This window comes from Phocoena phocoena, chromosome 1 (genome assembly GCF_963924675.1).
Source record: "Phocoena phocoena chromosome 1, mPhoPho1.1, whole genome shotgun sequence".
NCBI classification, from domain to species: domain Eukaryota; kingdom Metazoa; phylum Chordata; class Mammalia; order Artiodactyla; family Phocoenidae; genus Phocoena; species Phocoena phocoena.
Genome location: NC_089219.1, coordinates 97,022,191 through 97,046,691, shown reverse-complemented (window position 1 = coordinate 97,046,691; position 24,501 = coordinate 97,022,191). Strand labels below are relative to the sequence as shown.

Sequence of the window (24,501 nt, the reverse complement as noted above, 5' to 3'; positions counted from 1 at the left end):
GTCACACAACTTTGAGATGGTAGAGGCTGAAGGTAAACCTCACTCCAAAAATCAAGTGCTTAACTTACATCACACTCCTCCTCCTCCTCCTCACAGTTTTAAGAATAAAAAGGGGGAAGTTAAAGAGGTCTCAGGTAACAGCCAAACAACAGTGGGATAGCAAGAGAACTGCCTGAATGAGTCAAAGGGAAATGCGGAATCAGAATAGAATTCACAATTCAATGTGAATTTTTAACTACTTACCATATGCAAGGCACTGATAGTGCTGACAGGAGTTGGAAGGAAAATCTGTGGTAAGAATCTGTCTTTAACCTTGGATTCTCGGATTTCAGGAAAAAAACTCTGGTCTATGCAAATGTACTGTTCTTCATCCGTGAGGGGGGTGCCTCTGAGCCACCTCGATGTGATGTATTCTGAATTATTATACCCAGTATAAGGCTGGCCCTTCTTTATAAAATTTAATATTCAAATTTCCAAACTTGAGAAACAGATAGGTATAAATGATTCTCCTTTATTGGCCAGTTCCTTTAAATAACAGCCCCAAGAGAGCATTAAGGTGCTTATTTACAGATTGTAACTACTTGAGGTGACAGAGTAAACTTTTAGGAGTCACAGGCAACTAAAGATCTACATGATTCTATGTATCAAAATATCTTGTATAAACAACTTTACAAGAATATTACATTGGGTAACACACACTGGATCCAAATGATACCTTCCTGATGAAACAAGAGGTACACATTTACAATCTTGCCAGCAAAGTATCTAGACAATGAACAGATTTCTGTTACAAGTTAAAAATCTAAAGGAATTTACAACAAAGTAATATGGAAACTGTGCCTAACGAACTAAACAGAATCAAATAAGAAAAAGAGAGGTAATCAATATCTGGGGGAGAAATCTAAAAGAGATAGGATCTTCTTACACCTCTGATAGGATCTTCTTACACCTCTGACTCCTGTTCAAACACTGGCACTAAAACAGTAGTCATTCTAAAGAGAAGTAAGAGATACTAATGATGTGGAGAAGATAGGAAATGTCAACCTATCAAATCACTTCTCAGTGAATCTAAGGAGTACAGGTGTAAATTCTATAAAACTGCAACAAGGGCTTCCCTGGTGGCGCAGTGGTTGAGAGTCCGCCTGCTTTTGCGGGGGACACGGGTTCGTGTCCCGGTCCGGGAAGATCCCACATGCCGCGGAGCAGCTGGGCCCGTGAGCCATGGCCACTGAACTTGCACGTCCGGAGCCTGTGCTCCGCAACGGGAGAGGCCACAACAGTGAGAGGCCCACGTACTGCAAAAAAAAAAAAAAAAACCAAAAAAACCCAAAACCGCACCAAGAATTAGCCATAACATAATCCTGATAAGAAGTGGATCATCCTAAACATCTAAGCATTACCACTGGGTCTCTACCTGGTATGCTTCCTAAGTCTCAGCTGACCCTTCTGATGAATTAGTGCTATATATGCTTTATTCAAATATATCCTACAAAGAATATCCTACAAGCAAAATTGTTCTGTTGTGTTTTTTCTCCTTTCCCCTATTGTGCTGGTGGTAAAGGTCTGACTGTATAGATCCTAGGTCAAATGCCTAAGGTATCACTCTAGAAAGTCACCCCAAATGTTCGTACAGATGCTCTGACAGACCTTCCAGAGAAACGTGTCTATCTTACAAGGTTTTCATCAACAAGCTTGGGTTTATTCTATGGAAAAAAAAAAAAAAAAAACCTTGACACAATGTCAATTTCCAAAGGCCCAACGACAAATATCACAGCTGTAACAGGAAGTAGCAGAAAAAGAGGGATAAATACCCAGTTATGATGGGGAACTAGCTGACTTGTTTGGTTTGACTGATAACTGCCAACATTAAATAAGGATTCTCTTCAGCTGTGGTACAATGTACACCGCCCTCACAACTCAAGGACTCCTTTTCTCTCCCAAATTTTCCTGGTAATTCCATCTGAAAGCACCAGTGACAGCCATGAACAAGCCTTAACACGGGAATCAATACTATAACTATTAATACTGTCCTGTGAAAATTTCCTTTAGAACTTACTACCAGCAGAAGTTGTCTCCCTGAGGAAGTGGTGTGTATCATTTCCCATGTCTGCTAATGAGACTATAATTCTGATTCCTTTTATCCTCTGGCTCCTAGGAAGCTTAGAGTTGCATGTGATGATCAGCCTCGTCCACTGTCTTAGCCCTCAGGGTTAACAATGTTTTTTTCATTTTTTCTATAGTTTGGACTTCCCATCTGTATTGTGTGTGTCCTCTGTTATAAGCCACCTCAAATGCTCATTAAAGACAGGGAGTGTAAGTATGCTAATGGACTTCTTTTTAAAAACCACTTTTGCTATCTTAGCTCCCAACACACACCTATCTGCACTTGTTCCAAACAAAAAGCACTTATTTGGCAGATGAGGAAACTGAGGCACAGAAGCTCACTTGCTCAAGGTGGTACCCATTTAGTTGGCTTTTTGACACTCAGATCAAGCTCTGAATCAAACCAGAACAAGTCCCATTTTCTACACACTACTGTGGTAGATCCCGGGGCATACAAAAATGAGTAAGTTGTGATTATAGCTGAAGAATCTTGCTATCTATGCTTTTAGTTAAACGACATCTAGTCTATCCTAAAGTGAATAAAACTTCACTAGTTACAATGGAATCTGTTCTGACTGAAGACCATCAAGGTCACCCTGAAGTAACCTATAGCCTCCGACTGGCACCAGAAATGTCCTCATTTCCTGAGGGGCCTCAGGGCTTAGAATGATCCAAGGATTACTTGGTCTAGAGCCACGCTGGAATCCTCACAGGCAAAGGACAGCACTATTTGAAGAGGCCTTTTCTCACACCATTCAATACATGCCAAGATAAAATTTTTTCCTCTTACTTTGCTCATGCTTTCTCACATTATCAACACATGGCAGAGGTACAAGAGTGACTTAAGTCATTATGTCTGATTCAGCTGAAGTTATGAAAAAACAGATTACTTAGGACTTGCAATGTGACCTTGACTAGTCCTCAATCAACTCATTAACTAGATAAAATGCCTTTCATCATCACTAGGGGAAGGGTAATTAGTCATCATAAAGCACTTTAATACAAGGTGCTGTGTAAATACTGAACAACAAAGCTCAGAAAGAGCAAGATTAATAAGAAACACAGGGGTGCATTTACCAGCAAATGAAACTCACAACAGGGTCTTCCCACATTCCTGGCAGGGACCACTCCTTTCAGCTAATGGAATATGAGTCTCTAAGATCATTAGCACTTGGCCTGACAATAGTTCACATTAGCAACATCTCTCCTTGTAAGAAAAGAAGAAAATTTATTCCTGGTAGGCAGCCATAAAGACATCTCAATTACTAGCTAGCCAGATGGACAATTACTATTTGAGTACCTACTATATGCTAGGTACAGAGCTAGGCACGACAGATGCAATGGTGAACACAAGTCTCTGCCTTTATGGAGTCTACAATCTACAATACAAACTTTGTCTTATTAATAGTGGCACCTGCAGAAACAAAGCCTTACTAAAATAAAGGCAAGTAAAAAAAAAGATGCCTAATCCCTGAAGAACTAGACAAACAATAGGCTAATGGGGAGAGGAAGAGTTCAGGGAATTAGGTTACCAGGGATTTCCCATTCTTTCCCCTAACTCATCACAGGTACTATCCATATTCCATTAGCTTATAAAGACTGTGACTTTGTCTCCACATAGTGCAGATTACAAAGGTTTACTGCTCCAACAAAGCAGTCAGCTGAACTGAGAGCACTAAAAATAAGGTCAGTCAGACTTCTTAGAATCAAGGGATCTTCTGCAAAGTGTTTTTAGGCATTCTATTGGTAAGATCTAAATTTTGTGGGAAGACAGAGCTAAAGCACACAATGGTGACCTGTCTTTTCAACCCTGCATTTGATTTCTGGACTGGTAGGTTAATTTCCTTAAAAGAAAAAAAAAAAAAAATCACCTCTCCCACTTCTGACAGCTTACCTAGTTCAGCCTGAACGACTGTAACTATTCCTGCAAATCTTGCTTTGTGCAGCTTATACAAGCAGTGCATCCCATCAAACACTGCAGGAAGAGAGAGCCTTGAAACTCTGTCTTTATATAGGAGGGAAATATTTATCCAGGTTCTTAACTGGTTTCAGAAAGGTCACCTCTCTGCAAAGGTTCTCTGGTCTACTGTTGACTGGGTACCAGTTACGTGGAAAATCAAGATGTGTTTGGCAGAAAATGCTCAGAAAGCACTAGGGATCCCAATTCCACCACTCAGAGAGCTGGTTAGATTAAAACCTCCAAAGGCTGTCATTTAATCTTCCACAATAAGAGAATTAGAAGGATGTCCTTTGAGTTCAACCCACAGCACAACAGACTAAACTTGTTCTGCCTCACTAAGTGCAGTAAAGAATGAGCAATCGTTCCTTCCCACCCACCCCTCCAACCCACCCAAGCTCCTTTCTCAAGGGATGCCTAAGTGATCTATTCACATGACTCTACGATCAACCTGTATCCATGACAGTATCTGCTGTCACCAACCTCCAAAGGTTAATTTCTTAAATATGTCTAAACTAGACGACCACAGAAGGTGAAAATCAGTTTTCTTTTCAATTTCATGCTGCCCTCATCATTTTCACCTGCATAAAAGAGCTAGCTCCACGCATTTTTTTCATCTTGCCTCCAAGATCTCACGCAGTTGTTGGATAAGCCGGCCACTGCTCCCAAAGAAGCACTATCAGATTTTCACACTCACCTGAGAGGAGACTTCCCGTACACCCTCATCCCGAGACCGGTCATCACTGGGGTCACTTCGTTCACCCCCTCCCACTCCCGTCTTCCAGGCCCTTCATCCAGGAAAAGTCAGTCGCAAATTTAAGGCCCGGCCCTGTCGGGTTTCGAAAAGATCCCGGAGGACTTGGGCCGAGGGACAAAGGAAAGTGAGGTCAGGGTCTGCCTTTCCAGCTCGGGATAGGCCTGGGGCCGCTCACCCTCCACCCCTCACACCACCTCTGTCGTCCCGGGTCCCTCAAACCTTGCCCCTTAAGTCCCGAACTAGCTGGACCCGGGCCCGGAGCTCGCTTGCGCCCCTTCCGCGAGGCCCCAGCCCGGACCCCTGCCGCCACCCAGTGCCCCCCGCACCTTCTTGGGCGCCTTGGTGACGGTGGCCATGAAGGAGTACTTCTCGGCGTCCTCAATCTCCTTGGCCTGCTTCAGCTCCTCCCCGACACCGGGCAGCGGCATCGCGTCAGGCATCGACATCCCCCGGCCGGCCCGGGCCGCGGCTGACCCGCCGCCCCCGCCTCTTTCCCTTACGGGCGCCCGCCCGCCTACCCGCGCGGCACCCTCCGACACGCGCTCGCCCACCCTCCAGGCGGGGCCCCGCGCCGAGCCGCGTCCGGTGCTGAGGTGCTGGGGCCGGCGCCTCGTCCGCTCGGCCGTCCAAGACAGCCGGACAGCGACGGCAGCGACAGGAGCACCAGAAGCAAGCAACACGGAGCTCCGACCGGCCCGCGCCACCACCTCCGCCGCACGCAAACACGCACGCAAAGTAAGGGTAGAGGGCGGTGACGCCACGTCGAGTACTGGCAGCTCCCGGCGGGCAGGGGAGAGGCGGGGAGAAACGGCGCTCTGTCATGACGTCACCACTCTGGACTGGGCCGCCGAAGCCACCCCTTTTCCTAGCTCGCTCGGGAAGAAGCTCCTGGGGTGAGCCGGGCCCTTTGTACCGCCAGGTGGCGCCATTAGCCTTGTGAGTGGCGCGTGGTTCCTGCAAGGTTGCCGCGGAACTGGAGGGCCTTTGGACTGCGGGGTTCCAGGAATGGTCTCAGAAGGCGTAGGGCGTAGGGATACGTGTGAGCAGACCAGAGCCCCACACGACACAGCCTACACCCAGTCCTAGGAAGCTTCCAGGGCCCAAGATAGCCCACTCACTCACTGCCCCCTCCCCAGACCCTTTGAAACAGAAGCCCCTTCCTAAGAGGTAACGTTTGCCTCTTTGACACCATAAGGGTGGGTAGAACAGACCCAGAGCAGCGTGGTTTCTGCACAACTCTTTGTGACCTCCTCCACCACCGTCTCCGCTGGGCCTTGCTTGTTTACAGGACCTTCGTGCCGCAGAGCTGATGGGATAGGGCTAATGATGGGTCAGAGGATGGAGAAGGAGGGGTGGGGGAGGGGGAGAGAAGTCGTTGTGTCCCCCCGACCCGCTCCGGATCAAGCATTATACTCTGACAGCTTCCAGGGCCGCACCAGGGCATTCATGGACTATTCACGTGCTATTACTGGGCTCTACTATGTGCTACCCCTGTGCTAAGGCCCTGGATAGTACAGATGTGTGTAATACATTCTATGTTTCGTTAAACCTTAGTCCAGCTGGCAAGGCAATGTCAGCTAAGGTTGCTTGTCCTTTGACATTCAAATGACATTGGCTGAAATTCCCACGTCCTGTGGAAAGTCCAATGCTCCCCCTCTCCCCTGATTTCTGTGAATTACTGGGGAGACTTAGATCTTTCAAGGTTACCTCTGGCTCTAGTTTTCTGCCTCATCTGAAGTTTTAGTCGCTCTCCTGGTCTTGTGGCTGTTTCTTTAGTTCCTGCTGTCAATTCAAATATGGAAAACAGTCCCTTCTCCTTTCAACGCGCACCCCTATTCCGAAACAACCACAAAAATAATGCCATAACATGTAGCAGAACTTCTAATGAAGGTTTTTGGGCCACAGGGGAGAGGTTACATCACACACAAACAACTTGAAGTCACATTTCTGAAATGTTCTGAAAAGTTATTTTGGCTACCTCGTCACCCGGGACTTCTCATTAGCCACACCGCCCCACAAAGCTCCCTGGCCCATGGTCGTTTCATCTCCCTTCCTCCTGTTCCTCTCTTCCCATCCCTCCACCTCACCTTCCCCTCCTTGATTGACTTTGGGAAGCCAGATTCCTCTCTACTCTGCTGAGTGTTCCAGTCTTCCCAGGGCCCTTTTCTTAAATTCCTCCCATCCCACCTTCTTATATCCAGAAACCCAGCAGGTCTCTGGCAGGGTCAGCTCTTTCAAGAAAGAAGTTGTGATCTGAAGAAACGTTTTCCCCACTGGTTTACATTCAAGGTTAGGAAAAGTGTGAAATACTTGCTTCTGGGGTCCCAGAACTCTTAGAGAATCCCATGTTCCAACCACCCAGCCCCATGAGGCTGTCTGTTTGAAGTAGTCTGTGGAAGTGCCTGGAAGGATGCACTTCTGCAGATCTTCATCTTTCACTGTTAGGATTCTCTCTTCTGCCCATTCTTTCAAGCCCCTTGACTTCCGTCTCAGAAGTATTCCTGTAGCAGAAGGGACAAAGAGATGGGGGAGCAGAATACGAGATTGATCCATAAGGGTGCCAGACTGGCACTTTTCTTCTTATTCCCCAGCTGGGGCCAGGAGCTATGCCTGCTCACCCAGGACTCTTTGGATATATGGCCAGAAATAACTTTCATCCTGTGGGTTTGCCCAAACTGTTGTCAGAGTCCAGGGATCAGAGCTGCCTGCTTAGAGAACAGAGTCAGGGCCAGCTGGAACAGAGGTGAAAACTCCACATCCCTTGAATAGGAAAACATGTGACTTAGGTTAGCTTATTTGAAAAAAAAAAATAGGTGTTTTTGTCTTTTGGGTTTGATTTTTAAAACTCCCGTTGTCTGAGAGCTTTGTGTGTCAGTCCCCCAGCTCTGCCGTGCATGTTAGCATTCAGACTGCAAGACGGCTAGGGACTGGAGTTCAGCCTCTCTTTTATGCCCCCTGAACCAAAGTAACAGGTTTTCCCTTACACTAGGCTCACAGAATTGCCTGCTGCTGCTGCTGATGGTGACGACAGGGCCAGGTCTACAGGAAGCAGTACCTTTGCAGTCTGAGGCAAAAGGAGATCAGCAGGTGTGACTCCACTTACATGAATGCCTGGCCCAAGTAGAGGCTGGGGAGGCTGACCTAGAGGAGTCAAGGTGCTTACATTGAAAGCGGGAGGGCCAGCACTCCCTGTCCTGGTGGAAAGGCAGCAGGCCTAGGTGGTTCATGTCAGGCTAGAGCCAAGGGCATTCCTGGAAACAAGCACGCTGTGGAGGACACGGATGGTTGCCATCCCCATGGCTGTGTGTGGGCTGGAGATCAAAGAGCTCACCCAGTCGGAGGGTGTGACGACATAACATCGGTGAGAAGAGCCGTATGCTCCCCGCCCCCCACCAGATGACCCCCACAGGGCCCAGCTACGGGCATGACTGCTCATGGATGGAAGAAGTGACCTTCCCACCCAACCTGGCCCCAAGTCCAGCTACCAGCCTACTCACCCACCTGTCTGAGCTGAGCCTCCACGCTAGGTCAGGTGGGTGAGTCAGGGCTCACTGCTCTGAACGGCACCATCCCGATGACAGATGTGACTACAAGGAGCCAAGGTCTGAGAAGAGCAGGGACCCAAGGACAGGTACACCTGTTGTGTGTGGTGGGGGGACGTCTCCAAAGGGTCTAGAGCCCAGAGGGACCCTGCTCTAGAAGGGAGTAGCCTGAGGAGAGAGGTGAACTGGGAGATGCTGTTACCAGAAGGTACGGTATGTGGGCTGGGGCTGGTTAATCAAATTCGCTCTTCTGTCTACCCCCAACATTACCCTCCACGCGCATTCATTTCTATTTAATTCATAAGATATACCCTGAACGCTGAAGATGTGCTGCGAGCAGCGCTAGATGTTGGGACGACAGAGACAAGTGAAGTGCCGAGCCCTACCTGGGAGTGCTGGTGGGGTGGGGGATGGGAGGGTGAGCAGGAAAAGCTTTGCAGAGAAGATGCTGCCCCAGCTGCTTCTTGACATATGAGCAGCTGGACAAAGCAGGAAAGGGATTCCAGGCTGAGGGAATAGCCTGAGAAAAGGCAGGGCAGTGACACAGCCTGGCATATTACAGGAACTATAAAGATTTCAGTGTGGGTGGGACATAGGGTGCAAAGCAGGGTGGAGCAAGAGCTGCAGCCGGAGCCAGATCCCACGGAGCCTGGTGAGCTGTGGGTGGCTGGTGGTGACGTCCCCTGGGGTTGGTGAACACAAGGAGGAAGAGAAGCGGGTCAGATGGAGGGGCTGCTAAGATCAGGAGTGAGCTTGAGACATGATGAGTTTGACATGTGTGTGCAGTGCACTGTCCCAGAGGCCCAGGGGAGCCTATGGTGGCTGCTCCCTGCTGGCCTGGCACCCTTCTAGAGCAAGGCCGTGCTCTCCCTAGAGCCCATTCACCTCCTGGGGTGTGAGCCCCAGTCTAGTCATTTTCTTTCTGTCCGGGAGCCCCCTTGTTGCACAACCCTGGGAGGCACCGTAGACACAGTAATTGATGTGAAGGGTGCCCCGAAATGTGACTCCAGATTGCTAATCTGCCCTGCTGGCCCTGAGGGGATGCCCAGGGGCAAGATTCCCAGCTGTACCTCTGTGGCTCTGGGCTCTGGCTCCCCAGGGATGCCAGGCTCCTACTTCCCACAGCTCCTGGTTCCCTACTTCCAGCCTCCTTCCCTCCCCTCTCTGCAATCCCAGCCCTGTTGGGAAGAGGCTCCAGAGGGCCAAGGGCTGAGAAAGACTCCTCCTTCTCTGTCTCCTCCTCTGCTTGTTATGATCATATGTATTATTTATTTTACTATTTATTATTACTTTGAACATAATCTTTAGAGGAAAGAAAAACCTGTGAAGATAAAAATCTCTTTAGGTCTCCTTAAGTTCACTTCTGGTTCTTCTCAGTTTGCAGAAGCTCACTTTTGTGTACCTGTGATCGGTAGGTACATGTCATTTTGCGTTCTGCTTTGGTCAAATTACAGTATTTCAAAAACATGTTACCACATACAGAGATTGTTTACATACTTATCATTGTCAGTGCTTCCCAAGGGTGCCATCGTATTGCCATAGGAGCTTGCCTAATTGTTTTCCAATTGTTGTTTGAGTCGTTTCCAACTCAGTGAAATATAAACAGAGTGTGTGCCGGGGTAGGAGTCAGAGTGGGAATGGCTTTCAAGCAAAACGGACAAGCTAGGGTTGCAGCATCAGATCCTTCCAGAGAGAAGGAGCAAAAATGTTAAGCACTGGGGTCAATTGTCCTAGCTGTAAACAGGGCCTGGGGGAAGGCACATTTTTGCCATAAGGGCATGTGCCTGGACCTCACGATGGCTGACTCACGGGAAGGCTGCATGGTATGGAGGGAAGCTGGGCAGATGGAAGTGTGGCCTCAAGTCTTGACTCTACTACTGACTTGGCCCCTGGAATCCTGAGTTTTTCTGGGCCTCTGTTTCCTCATGCAAAACAGGGTGATAGCTCTCCATCTGAGGCTTGTGATGATCCAGTCCAACAAAATAATAAATATAAAAGAGCTTTGAACAACTTGCAAGTATTGTGAAAATGTAAGTTATTAACATGTGGACCCAAGCTAAAAATCTGGAGGGGAAAGGAGTTATTGTCGAGAATTTGTGCCTTGCTTCCCAGAATGACAAGAATAAGCAGAAACGTGACTGCCGCAGAAAAGGATTGTCATTGCTGGTCCTGAGTACTTGTTTACACTGGGATTGTACTTCCTTGAAAAGGAAGGCTGGACCTGCCCCAACCATGAGCAGATGTTACTTCACTGGCCCAACCTCGCCCCTGGGTATGGCTACTGTGTGTCTAGCAGCCCCTCAAAACTTCCTCAGATGCTTTCTTTGGGGGGTTGGACCAGAGAGCCTGATGTATCTTTCTTTAGTTTCCAAAGCTGCAGCCCATAAAAATCAAGGCTGAGAAGGCATCCAGTAATTGTAAACAATGTTCAAGGAATCTGTTCTGATGATTCTTTGTGCTACTTTGTGTACTTTTGACAGTGTGTGTGTGTGTGTCTGTGTGTGTGTGTGCGTGTGTATGTGTTTGTGGTGAGGAGCTTACCAAAAAAGGACTCCAGAAATTGTGAAACTGGCCTTGGCTTTCAGCCTCTGCCCATGTCTCTGCCAGTCAGTTATTTACTGAACACCGGCTCTGCTAGGTGCCAGGGAGCCCAAAGTCAACAAGACAGGCACAGTTCCTGTCTTCATTGGGCTTAGAGTCAATAGCAGGCCTTTGTCACAAAATCTGGGTCCCCCAATACCTTCTCAGAGAGGAGCCCTCCTCCTTACTCTCTCCATGTGCCCTACCCTGCAGAATCCTTCCTAGAAGTAAAAGTCATCCTCTCCCTGCCTCTGAGACGGTGCCGGGCCCCAGGGTGGGGAGAAGGACAGCAGTCCATCCCCAGAGTTCAGATAGACTTACCAACCCTCGGAGTCACCCTGAGTCTTTAAGAAGCTTCTGAAATACTGTCTCCCTGGCAGATATCCTTTCCCAAGACAATGGAGAGTGGGCTGGCAAGGTGGAGCTGCCGGTTTGCTGAGATCAGGTGCTGCAGTGCCTATCTGTGCCTGCCACAGGTACCGCCTCTCCAAACCCTGCCTGCCACTTGCTCCTTGCCAGGTGATTAGATACCCTGTTGGGGGCTAGTAGAGGCGTTTGCCTTGATTGGAAAGGCACTGGGACTGGATGGAGTGGGACAGGCGGAAGCGGCAACTTCCCAAATCCCAGGTGGCCAGGGTCTTGCCCCCTTCACCCCAAAGGCCCTGCCCTGTGGCTGGTTTGTTGGAGCTGGAGGAGAGAGATTGGTCAGCTGTTGGCTGTGTGGAGGCCTGCTGCTGGGTGGGAACCCGCCTTCCTCACCCTTTCTGGTGTGCAGGGCGGGCCCTATTGCATCACCCTTGGAGCCTCTGCTCCGGCTTTGCAGCCAGCTGGGCCCCTGGAGGAGGGACTCTCCCTGTTTTTCAAAAAACCGTTAACCATTTCATCCTCCTAGGCCTTCCTATAGCAGATCTGGATTCCCCAGGCTGCCCCTCATGCCTGTCTGTCCAGGCCTTAAAAACCCCTGTTCTGCTTCACGATGCACGGATGTTCTGCCTTTTGAGGGCAGCCTTTTGAGGGTTGAAGTTTCCACCTTACCCAGTGCACGCCTGGCCTCTTCCCCAGGAAAGGAGTTAACCTCCCTCATCCCCACCCTAAGCATTTGTCCCATTCTGCAGCAGTGAGGAATGATTCGTCGGCCTCTGTCATGAGCTCATGCCACTTCCACACTCCAAACAGAGTCGGACAAAGGGTCAACACAATGTTTTAGACCAAGAGGAAGAGTGGCGCCCAAGACAGCATCTAGGAGCTTGGACATTGGCCTTGCTCCACAGCAACTCTAGCCATTTCCTACAGACCTGCTCGGGCCTTTGCCCTCTTTACGGGGACCAGGGAATGTGTGGGTGGAGCGACGGTCCTAAGGGGCCCAAGGGTGTGATGGAGGAGAGTCCCAAGTACACAGTGTTTCTCTGCTCCTGTAGGGGCTGGGAGAGGAGGCATGGGGGGTAGAGTGGGGACAGGAGGAGTGCAGAGAGGCCCTTCCAGTCAGTAAGGCCCAGACTACATTCCTGCTCAGGACTTTCATCTCCCAGCCTCAGCACTCCCCTCACTACCCCACCCGTTCCAGGGCCTGAAATAGCCTGAAACTTCATCCAAGCCTAGGCCTAGGTCCCAATTTTAGTTCCACAAACATTTGGCCGCACCATAGCTTGCAGAATCCTTGGCTGGGTCCTGTAGGGGATGTAGAGATGAATGAGGCCCAGCCTCTGCCTTCAGGGAGCTTGTAAAACATACCCTGTGACTGTAGTCAAAGGCATAAGACGTCTGTGGGAGAAGAAAGAAAGATGGCTTTCTGTGGAAGGAATGGGAGCAGACTTGTGGAGGAGAATTGTTTTTGTGGAATCTCAAAGAATGAGTACGATTTCAACTGGCAGAAATGAGGGGCACTGATTCTGGATGGAAGGAACAGCAAGAGCAAACCTATGGAGGTGTGAAGCTTACAGTATGTTCTGGAACATGGCCCGAAGTCTGGTTTGACTGGAGCACAAAGGGAAATATTGAACGGTTTACAGTTTCCATGCATGTGTCATTTAATTTACCAGTGAGTTTGTCTAGCCTTCTTGCAGGCCGAAGACTCCAAAGGGGCAAAGACCTATTGGTTCCTAGAACTGTGCAGGCCAGAAAATGGAGGCACAGAGAGGTTGATGAAACTTGCTTGGAGCTATACAGCACATTAGTGATAGAGCGAGGACCAGGTTCCCCTACTCTTCTCTGTCTTGGCTCAGTTCAGGTCCCCTAGTCCAAGGAGCTTAATCCATGAGCTGACTGACCCCTTAGGAGGTCAAGAAGACGTTTGAAATGAACAGCCACACATCAACGATGAACACAAAGATTTAGCCACATGTGTGTCCCTCATGGTGTTGCATACAAGCATGAATGAATAGCCCCACGACACTTGATGGGAAAGAAAGGCCAATATTCTTTATTTTTCCTAGTTTATTTAATCTGGTCCCAAGCCCCATCGCAGTTGGTGAGAATTTTAGGATCACTATTAGGGCTTCATCCCTCGGCTCATCGGGTTTTACAAAAAACAAAAAACAAAATTCCCCAGACAAGCAAACAAAGAGCCTGGTCTTGTAGAGTTGGGGCAGCTGGTCCTTGTTCAGTGGAGATGGACACAGTGTCGTTGCTCCTTGTGCCCTGTGTTGAATGCCGATCCTTTCTGTCTGTGGGCACTGCTTCTCCAGGCAGGCTGCTAAGCCACCCACTCACAGCGGCCTCTCCCAACAGCTGGCCACTTAGTGGTCTTTCTTCCTGCCTTCTCTTTACGGCCATCTTCATACCAGTTTTTGCCATCCTGAGAGGTGGGAGACTGTGTGTGTTCCAAGTGGCTCTCAACTTCTCCCACTTGTGGACGTTCATGATCCCCCACCCTCTGCTCAGTTACTGGAAATCACTGCCCCACAGGTAAGCCTACTCCCATTCCTCAGTTGGAAAACCAGCCCCAATCTTCTGTGACCTCCAGGACTGGAAGTCCCAGTTGCCCTCCTCAGAGGATGTGGGAAAAATACTTCACATTCTTTTTGGAAGAGTCCGCAGCCAAGAAAATCAGATACGACTGATTTCTCAATCAGGTTACGCTGCCACATTAAATGTTCAATTAATCACCCTGTCCCACCACTAACAGCAAAGAAGAGTTCAGCAGCAGGTGACCAAAAATATGGTAAAGGTCATACTGTACAACATGGAGACTGTTTAATAACATGGAAAGGTATTCACAATAGAACGGACAGCTGAAAAAAGCAGCTTTTAAGATAGCATTACAGTTTGAACTAATTTTTTGATAAACATAAAATTATGTGTTTATACAAAGGAAAAAGAACTGAAAAGGTAAACACCAAAATGCTTATTTCCTCTGTGTTGTGAGATTACAGGTCATTTTTATTGTCTCATTTTAGCTTGTTTTTATTTTCTAAAAATTCTACAATGAGTGTGTATTGCCTTTTCTGGGTGAGTAATTTGAAGAAAACATTAATTTTAAATGATAAAAGTAATATGAGCATACTCATAAAAAAATCTAAAGAAACATGTATGTGTGACACAAGTGCAAGTCCTCTTCCCTGTTCACTTCCACACTCCAGGCTTAGAGTGAGGAACCTCACTCCATTGCTATTTTTTGTATTTTCATACATGCATTAAGAAAATTGCACAAATAGGACTATCCATATTACTCTACAACAGTTTCCTAGTAAAACTGAGATAACAATGTTACCTATCTTACTGGGGGTTTTATCACAATTGAGTTAATATATGTAAAGCGCTTAGAGCAGAACCTGGCATATAAAAAGCACTACATGAATTTTAAGAATTTTAGTGTATTTATTATTTAATTTCCCATTCTACTTCATAGATGTCACTTTATATTAGGACTATATCAATTTAATACTTAGGAAAAATTAAAAATTATTTTTTTGAAAACTGAAACAAATAAATAGCTGACTTCTCATCTGTTCCTCCCATCACTTGGAGATGGGCTGCCTGGTGGAAAGTTCCCCCTCTGTTGCTTTCACATTGATGACCTGGGCTGGCATTTACCTGAATGACCATGGGCCTCAGATGGGCAATCTATTCAGCCAAATGCCATGTTTACCTAGAGGCCTAGGCTTATCGGAACTATTTACACCCTTCTGGAGGAGAAGGAAGCTGAAATTCCCTAAGCCCCCTGGAAATCTACATAGTTGCGAACTGCACAGCGACCTTGGCTCACCTGGTTGTAGATTTTGTCCAGGTGTGGCTGCAAAACAGAGGAAGAAAAACAGAGATCAGGTTGACAGTGCAGCTGTAGGAAAATGTAAACATTTGTTGCACATTAAACATTTGTAAACATTTGTTTTCATCAATCACTGAAAACACGTCAGCAGGGAAGACCAGTTTTAATAATTGGCAATAAGATAGTGAGATTACAAAAGTCAGTTATCACTGCAGCCAGCATGACTACCATCTGTATTTTGGATTCAGGAGCAAAACATAGGAGAAATTATATCCAATTCACAGGCCAGCAAATACGACTGTCTCAGAACCCAGGAAGTATCTTTTATGGGATGTTTACCAAATCTTTGTCATTTCTTAGGTTCTATCCTTTTTAAAATAAAGAAATGGCTCATTAATAGGATGTCATTATACTCAAGCCAGAAAAAGACATCACAAGGAAAAAAATTACAAATATCTCTCATGAATATAGATGCAAAAATCCTGCACAGAATATTAGAAACTAAAATCCAACAATATAATAAAAAAGAATAATATACCAGCCCATGTGAGGTTTATCCAGAGAATGAAGGGCTTGTTTAATATCTGAAAATCAATCAGTGTAATCTCCATATTTGCCATTTAAAGAAAAAAACAATATGATTATAGCAATTGATGCATACAAAGCATTTGACAGAATTCAACATCCGTTTATGATTTTAGAAAAGATATAAAAGGAATGTGGATTACAAAGGAAGAAATATTACTGTCCCTATTCACAGAGAAGACCAAAGAATTCTCATACACATACAAAAAAATCACCTAGAACTAATAAGTGAGTTTAGCAAGATTGTAGAATGTAAGATTGATACATAAAAATCAGGCATATTTCTATACACTAGCAATAAAAATTGGAAATAAAAAATGTTAAAATAACACCATTTACAATAGCTAAAAAATGAGATATTTAAATATAAACCTCCTAAAACATATACAGGATCTATGTGCTGAAAACAATAAAACGCTGATGAAAGAAATCAAAGAAGACCTAAATAGTGGAGAGACATACCATATTCAGGGATTAGAAAACTCAATATAAAGTATAGATTTAATTCTCTCCAAACTGATAAGTAGATTTAACTCAATTCTAATCAAAACTTCAGTGGATTTTTGGTAGATAGACACACAAGCTGATTCTAAAATTTATACAGAAAGATAAAGGAGCCAGAATAGCTAAAACAATTTTGAAAGAACAACAAATTTGGAGGAATCACACTGCCTGATTTTAAGACTTACTTCACGGCTACAGTAATCAGAAGAGTGTGGTATTGGCAACAGGAGAGACACATAGATCAGTGAAACAGCATAGAGACTCTAGGAAGTAAACACACAGATATGGTCAATTGATATTTTACAAAGGTGCGGAGGCAATTCATTGCAGAAAGGATAGTTTTTTTTCAACAAATTGTGTTGTAGCAGTTGGACATCCATATGAGGAAAAGCAAACCTCATACCTTATATAAAAATTAGCTCAGAATGGATCATGAATTTAAATGTAAACATAAAACTACAAAACTTTTAGAAAAAAAAAGTAGGAGAAAATCTTCATGACCTGAGGTTAGGCAAAGAGCTCTAAGACTTAACAAGAAAAGCATGATCCAAAAAGAAAAATATGGATACACTGGACTTCATCAAAGTTAAAAACTTTTGCTGTAAAAGAAACAATTAAGAAAAATGAAGAGACATGTTACAGACTGGGAGAAAATATTTGCAAATCATATGTCCAACAAAAGATGTATAGAATATCTAAAGAACTCTCAAAAGTTTCTTACTTGACAGTAAGGAGGCAAATAATCCAATAAAAATGAGTAAAAGACTTAAACATTTTATTAAAGAAGATGGCAAAGCAAATAAGCACATGAGATGATGTTCAGCATCATTAATCATTGGGAAAGTACATATTAAAACCTCAGTGAGTTAACACGTCACATGTTAGAATGGCTAAAATAAAAATACTGACAATACCAAGTGCTGATGAGGGTGCTCTCATATAATGGAACATTGTTTCAATACATTGTTGGTAGGAATGCAAAAATGGTGTAGCCATACTGGAAGACAATATAGTTGGACTAATATCTATCATATTTGTTACTATTTTCTATTCATTATCTTTGTTTTTTGTTCCTATTTTTGTCTTTTACTCTTTTTCTGGCTTTCATAGTTTTGAGTATTTTTTATAATTCCATTATTCTCTCATAGCATACCAATTATACTTCTTTTTAAACTTTTTTTTTAGTGTGCCCTAGGGTTTGCAATATACATTTACAGCTAATCAAAGTCCATTTTCAAATAACACTATACCACTACAGGAATAGTGCTGTATCTTCTAATAACAAAGTATTCCTAATTTCTCTCTCTGAACAAACTATTATCTATTAGATCAAGTAAGAACAGTAAAAATAAAAGTTTTAATTTTACCTCCATTTATTTCTTCTTTCTTTATGTATATCTGAGTTTCTGACCTATGTAATTTTACTTCTCTCTGAGGAACTTAACATTTCTTGCAAGTCAGATCTACCAGCAACAAATTTCCTCAATTTTTGTTTGTCTGAGAAAGGCTTTATTTTTCCTTCATTTTTGAAGGATAATTGCACAAGGTACAGAATTCTAGGTTGATGGTTTTTTCCACTCAACACTTTAAATATTTCACTCTGCTGTCTTCTTGCTTGCATGGTTTCTGAAAAGTCAAATTAATTTTTATCTTTGTTCCCCTATAGGTACGGTGGTTTTTTCCTCTGGCTTCTTTAAAGATTTTTTCCTTAATTTTTGATTTTATGCAGTTTGAATATATTTAGATGTAGTTTTTATTGGTATTTATCCTGTTCGGTGTTCTTTGAGCATCCTGGATCCGTGGTTTGGTGTCTGTCATTAATTTGGGGGACATTCTCAGCCATGATTACTTCAAATATTTCATCTGTTCTTTTCTCTTTTTCTTCTTCTAGTATTCCCATTGTACAAATGTTACTCCTTTTGTACTTGTCTCACAGTTCTTAGATATTCTGTTCCATTTTTTTTTTTCAGTATTTTTTCTCTTTGTTTTTCAGTTTGGGAGTTGCTATTGGCATATCCTCAGACTCGGAGATTGTTTTCCTCAGCCATATCCAGTCTACTAACAAATCCATCAAAGCCGTTCTTTATTTCTGTTACTGTATTTTTTATCTCTAACATTTCTTTTTGATTCTTTCTTAGACTTTCCATCTCTCTGCTTGCATTATCCATCTGTTATTGCATGCTGTCTACTTTTCCCATTAGAGCACTTTTCCCATTGAGCATATCAATCATAATTGTTTTAAATTTCCAGTCTGATAATTCCAGCTTTCCTGCCATATCTGAATCTGGTTTTGATGCTTGCTCTGTCTCTTCATACTGTGTGCTTTTTGCCTTTCAGTATGCCTTGCAACTTTAAAAAATTTTGGTTGAAAGCCTGACATGACGTACTGGATAAAAGAAACTGGTAAATAGGCTTTTAGTATTGTGATGTAAGGTGCGGGGGGAGGGTAAGCATTCTGTAGTCCTATGATTAGGCCTTGGTCTTTTCGTGAGTCTGTGCTCCTGGGCTATGAATTTCATATGTGAGTCTCAGTTTTCTCTCCCTTTAGGTAGAATAGAATGTCTAGAGTGGGCTGGAGTTGGGTATTTCCCTTCCCCCAGGTTGATTAAGCTCTGATAAAACCCCAATAAGTTAGGCTCTGGTAAAATAGTTTCTCTTGAGATCAGGCCTTGTTAAGAAGAACAGAAAGAATTTGCTGGCATATTTCAAAATGGTCACTTTTCCTCTTCCCCTGACGGAATCATGAGGGGATTTTTCTCTGACATTCTCTATGAGAACCTGGTAGAGCTTCTATAGCTAAAACTCCCAAAAGGGTGGGGATCACCCCTGATTGGTCCCCCTGGAGTCAAACTCTCAGGCTTGTCTATACTGAGCCTCTAGCAATTTGTTAGTTATAGTGTAGGTTGTCCTACCCCAATACTGGTTTTCACGGAAGTTCCTGCTCGGGTAGGTAGCGATGCTCTGTATCTACCTGTCTGTCTCTCCCATTTGGGAAGCAGCAATTTGCCCTGTGACCTTGCTTCTCTGAAGGATCTAAGAAGAGTTGTTGATTTTCCAGTTTGTCCATCTTTTTACTTGGTGTCAAGATGGAGTGATGACTTCCAAGCTCCTTACATGCTGGACCAGAAACCATAAGTCAACTTTGTTAATTTTAAAAAGAAAGGACTCTTAAAATGGTTAAAATGTAACTTTTATGTTATGTATATTTTAAATGATAAAATGTTTTAAAAAGAAAAGAATAAGAAATTATAAATGAGGAACAGTGTAAGGGATAAGGTGATTTTTCCAAATCCTTGAAGGATATCTGTACTTGATAATGCCATCAATATATCAATTCAACATATTTTAAATCCTTGTAACTTACTTTGCCTCCTATGTTTTTGATTTTCATTATAGTGCCACCTTTCTGTTGGTTACCCACGCTCCAAACCTTGGGCCATCTTTGACCACTCTTTCTCTCCAATAGTCTATCAGTTGCCATGTCATGTCTATTATGTATTCAGAATTCAGTTGTACATCCATTTTCTCTTTTCCTTACCTCCTGCCCCTCCTCCAGTTCATCGCCACTTGTTAGGACTTTTGGAATTGTTTCCTAACATCTCCCTCCCTTAAGAATCAGCTTTGGGGAACTTCCCTGGCGGTCCAGTGGTTAAGACTCCACGCTTCCACTGCAGGGGGCACGGGTTTGATCCCCGGTCAGGAAACTGAGATCCCCTCATGCCGTGCAGCTCGGTCAAAAAAAAAAAAAAGAGTCAGCTTTGAATTCAGACTGACCTGAGTTTAAATTCTAGCTTTGCCACTATCTCTGTTTTTGATCTTGAATGTAATATTCTTAACATCCTTGCTTTGAGGTCAAGCATCATCTGTAAAATTGAGGTAGTAATATTCAACTCCCAAGATGATTATGAGGATTGGAAAACACCATGTGCCAGGCACTGAATCTTAAATGCACTGTCTATTACATTTATTGAATGAGACAATGTTTACAAAGGGCTTGGCATGGTACTGGGTGTATAGTAAGTAAGTACTCTATCATTGCTGGCTGCTTTATATATCCATCTTAGCCACTACTGTCAAATTGATTTTCCTAATGAGCAGCTTTGATTCTGTCCATCTCTTGCTCAGAATCTTTCTTTGACTCCTTCTTGCCTGTTAAAGTAAGCCCAAACTCCTTTGCCAAGCATTCAAAGCCCTCCTTGATTGGTTCCCTCCTGCCTTTCAGATTTTATGGTCTGAATTTCTCTACTCACTGGACCCCGTATATACTCCTGGTTTTCCCTCCTCTTTAGTTTTGTTCAAACTGTTCCCTCTCCCTGGAATGCCCTTCCTCCTCCCATTTTGCTCAGCAAATATTTACTGAGTAAATAGATGCTATCCTTTGGAAAAGCTCCTCCCGAGAAGCCAGTTCTTATCCATGCCTTATGACCCTCCTGTGCTGGAGACACACAAGGGAGCTTATGTTTATTTTCAGCAGGACTCTCTGTAGGGAAGACATATATACAAATAGAGAGGTTTTAAAGAAGTCACCCCTGCTCCACAGCCCTCTCCACCCCTCCTGAATATTAATGCCACATAAAACTGATGCCAAGAGGAGATATTGCTCATGTCCTCTTGTTCAGTGAACCTCTCAGTTCAGAGCATATTTTGGGAATACCTACCAAGTGCTCTGCAACATATTGGGAACTGTGGGGGTCAGAGCACATTTAAGACCATCTGGTTGGTGGAGAGAAGGCTTATGCAACAATGGCAGACAGTGCATGGGAGCTGAGAATCAGGATCTAAATTCTGTGATGCCAAAGAGAAGTATCTGACCAGGATGAGCCTTTACAGTAGAGAAGGGGTCAAAGAGGCTGCAGCCAGATGATGCTTTGCGACAGCCATGCCTGGGGTGAGTTTCCACATCCTGCATGCTTTGAGAATGTATGGTATGCTAAAGCAAACATCTGAAGTGTGCTGGGGAAATGCAAACCGATGAACTTCTCTCTTCATGTGATAAGCCAGACTCAGGGCAGTTCCTTAAAAGGCAGCTTTCCTAAAACCACTGGTAACTTTCTGCTGCTAAAGGCATGGATACAGGTGGAGATTTTTTCCGAGGACCAGCTTCCCACACCAAATGCAGTCCGTTTGGTTCAGCACAAGCTCAGTTATTGAAAATGCTAAGGTATCTTTCATCACACTAGGAGTGATAAGCTTCAGGTTAATGAAAAAAATGAGCATGTGTAGCCTTGTAATTTTACTCAAGACCCTAGCCCAGCTTAACTCAATATCTAGGTTCTCGAGGTCTCTAATCTAGGTTTTATTCCCAGAACATTCTCAGCTCCTGGATTATTCAGAATAGGATAAGAGTTAAGTTCAATCACTTACTAGCTCTGTGACTTTGAAACTCAGAGAAATGCTCTATGACTCAGTTTCCTCATTTTGCCCATTGGGATGATACCACTGATGTTAAGGTTTGTTGTAAGGATTTAATGGAATGACATGTGTGGAGTGCCTGAAAGAGTAGGTGCTCAATCTTTGATGGTTCCTGGAGGCCCCTCTACCATACTCCATTCTATGCCCAAACTCTCTCCTCCAAAGCTACCTGAACTCTAAATTTAAGAGCTTCCTCTGTATTTCCTTTACACCTCCTAGTAACAATAATAGTAGATATTAATAACAATAGCAACAGCCCAGCTATAATAGTGGGCCTACTGCATGCCATGCCCTGTGGTGGGACTTTCTAAATTTTATCTTCAATCCTAATTATTTCCAGTTTACAGTGCAGGAAACTGAAGCTCAGGGCAAAGAAGTGCCTTGTCCAAAGTGGCAGAGTTGGAATCAGAACTCAAGTCTTCTTTCTCTGAAGCATATGCTCTTTCTAATCAACCATGTTTTCTCTACTGGGACGACATCCCTTTTCTGGACATGAGGATCAGAGACACTAGCTACGCCTTAATAACTTTCAGATCTTTTCTAATAATTTGCCTCTGTAACTGCAGTTCATTCATTCATTCATTTCACAAATGTTTAGGGAGCGTTCACTAGGTGCATAAAATTGAATAAGACAGTCCATGTCTTTAAAGAGTTCACACTCTCCAGAAACATGGATGGACCTAGAGATTATCATGCTAAGTTAAGTAAGTCAGACAAAGACAAATATTATATGATATCACTTGTATGTGGAATCTAAAAAATTGATACTAATGAACTTACTTACAAAACAGAAACAGACTCAAGACAGAAAACACACGGTTACCAAAGGGGAAGAGGGAGGAGGGATAAACTCGGAGTTTGGGTTTAACAGATACACACTACTATATATAAACTAGATAAATGACAAGGACTGACTGTATAGCATAGGGAACTATATTCAATACCTTGTAATAACCTATAAATGAATCTAAAGAAGTACATATATATATATATACATATAACTGAATCACTTTGCTGTACACCTGAAACTAACACAATATTGTAAATAAATCACCTATACTTCAATTAAAAAAAAAATAAAGACTTCACCCTCTCATGGAGAAGACAGACAAATGGATGGGAAATCAATGATTAAATAAAAGGGCACAGTGGGACCCCAGAATCCAGGTAAGGTTGAAGGGAGCAGTGATGGTGTCAGATAAAGCTTTCAAAGGAGGTGATTTGAGTTGATTCATTATCCTGCTCTTTATTTCATTCATTCCTGAAACATATTTTAAGCAACTACTGTGTTTCAGGCTTTAGGCTAAGCCCTGGGATTAAACACAGGCAGTCTCCATCCAGTATATGCCCCAAAGAAACTTACAGTCTAGCCAGGAAAGATGGATTGTAAATAACTCAACATCATTAAAATTGTGTTGGGATGCACAAGGAATGGTTGATGCTGTAGGCCAAGGGTTGTTTCAGAGGTCCAGTTTCTTTTAAACGTTTTTTTTTCTCTTTCCTATTTATCGCAGTCTTCTGGCACTTTAGACACCTTTGAGGATATTCCACAGACCATGCCAAGTAAAAATAGCCATCCCAAACTACATTTATACTTTACGATACTCTCTAGGGGAAGAAGCTACAATTCAAACCACAATATGTCAAGATGGGACAATGTCTCCATAACCAGCAACATCTTGGTAAAATGAAGGAGATGAAACTTTGACCACTGTATTACAAAATGCAGCTTTAATTATGTTTTAACTGCCTGTTATTTGTCTACTGTTGTCATTTCTAGAGTGCATTAGAGTGCAGGACAAAGTCTAGCTGTCCAATTGCATGATTCTCCTTTCATGAATCATATTTTAGACCTCCTGAACCTCAGACCCTGTAGGTAAAAGATTTAATAATAAGTATTCAAAAATAAGGAAATTTAATATATGATAAAGGTGTCCTTTGTATCAAGGACAACTGTTGGCCATTTGGAAAAATTTAATTTGATATACTCTAATTTTTCCATACTCCATTCCTTTACACCAAAATAAAATCAAGATGAATCAAAGATATTCAATATTTGAAAAATGAAATTTCAGAAGCACCAGAAGAAAACATGAGTGAGTTTTTGTTTTCCTTTTCATAATCCTTGAGTACGAAAGGACTAAAGCTATAATAGAAAGTGTTGATAAATTCAGTCACATGAAAATCAAACATTTCTGCATGGCAAAAAGAAGAAAAAAAATCACCATAAATAGTCAAAGTGAAATAACAAAGTGGGGTGGGGGAGAATATCTGAAACTTAATAACCGCAAAAAAGGACAATATATAATATCCTTTTAATATAGTAACATATAATTATGTTATTAATATATAATGCAGGTATGATTATATACATATTATTATTTTTGGATACTGCAGATAGATCTAAGCAATTCTGGAGGGAATTACGTATATATACAAAATTATTATACATATATATATATATATATATTTTTTTTTTTTTCCTCAAGTTCCCTCCAGAATTGTTCAGATCTACCTGCCCCTCCAGGACCTCAGTTGTTTGCTCAGTGAAGTGTTTGGCCACTGCCCTTGTTGCCTTGTCCCCAACACACTGCCTATCTTGTCCTCCACCAGGCTGAAGCCTGGGCTAGAACCACAGTTGCATTGATGCCCAGATCTGGAAGATATAATTCTCCCCTCATTTGAGCTCAGATTAAACATCATGCCATAGGATATGGGACCTGGCTTCCCCACCAGCTGCACTGGGTGATGTAACCCAGAAGTGCAGGGCAGTTGATGCCCTGTGGGACAAATGTTGACCTATGAGAGACTACAGATGGGGGTGGGGGTGGGGAACTGACGATAAAATTCTCCT

At 43.6% G+C, this 24,501-nt stretch overlaps 1 protein-coding gene across 1 annotated transcript in view; it reads right to left on the bottom strand.

The window, feature by feature from the left end:
* The window catches only part of AHCYL1 (adenosylhomocysteinase like 1), a 38,155-nt gene extending 32,620 nt beyond the window's left edge, over nucleotides 1-5,535 (bottom strand). The window contains exon 1 of the mRNA XM_065872082.1: nucleotides 5,144-5,535. Within this exon, the coding sequence (XP_065728154.1) occupies nucleotides 5,144-5,263 (120 nt within the window). The 5' untranslated portion in view covers nucleotides 5,264-5,535. The remainder of the gene's footprint in view (nucleotides 1-5,143) is intronic.
* Nucleotides 5,536-24,501: the final 18,966 nt, after the last annotated feature.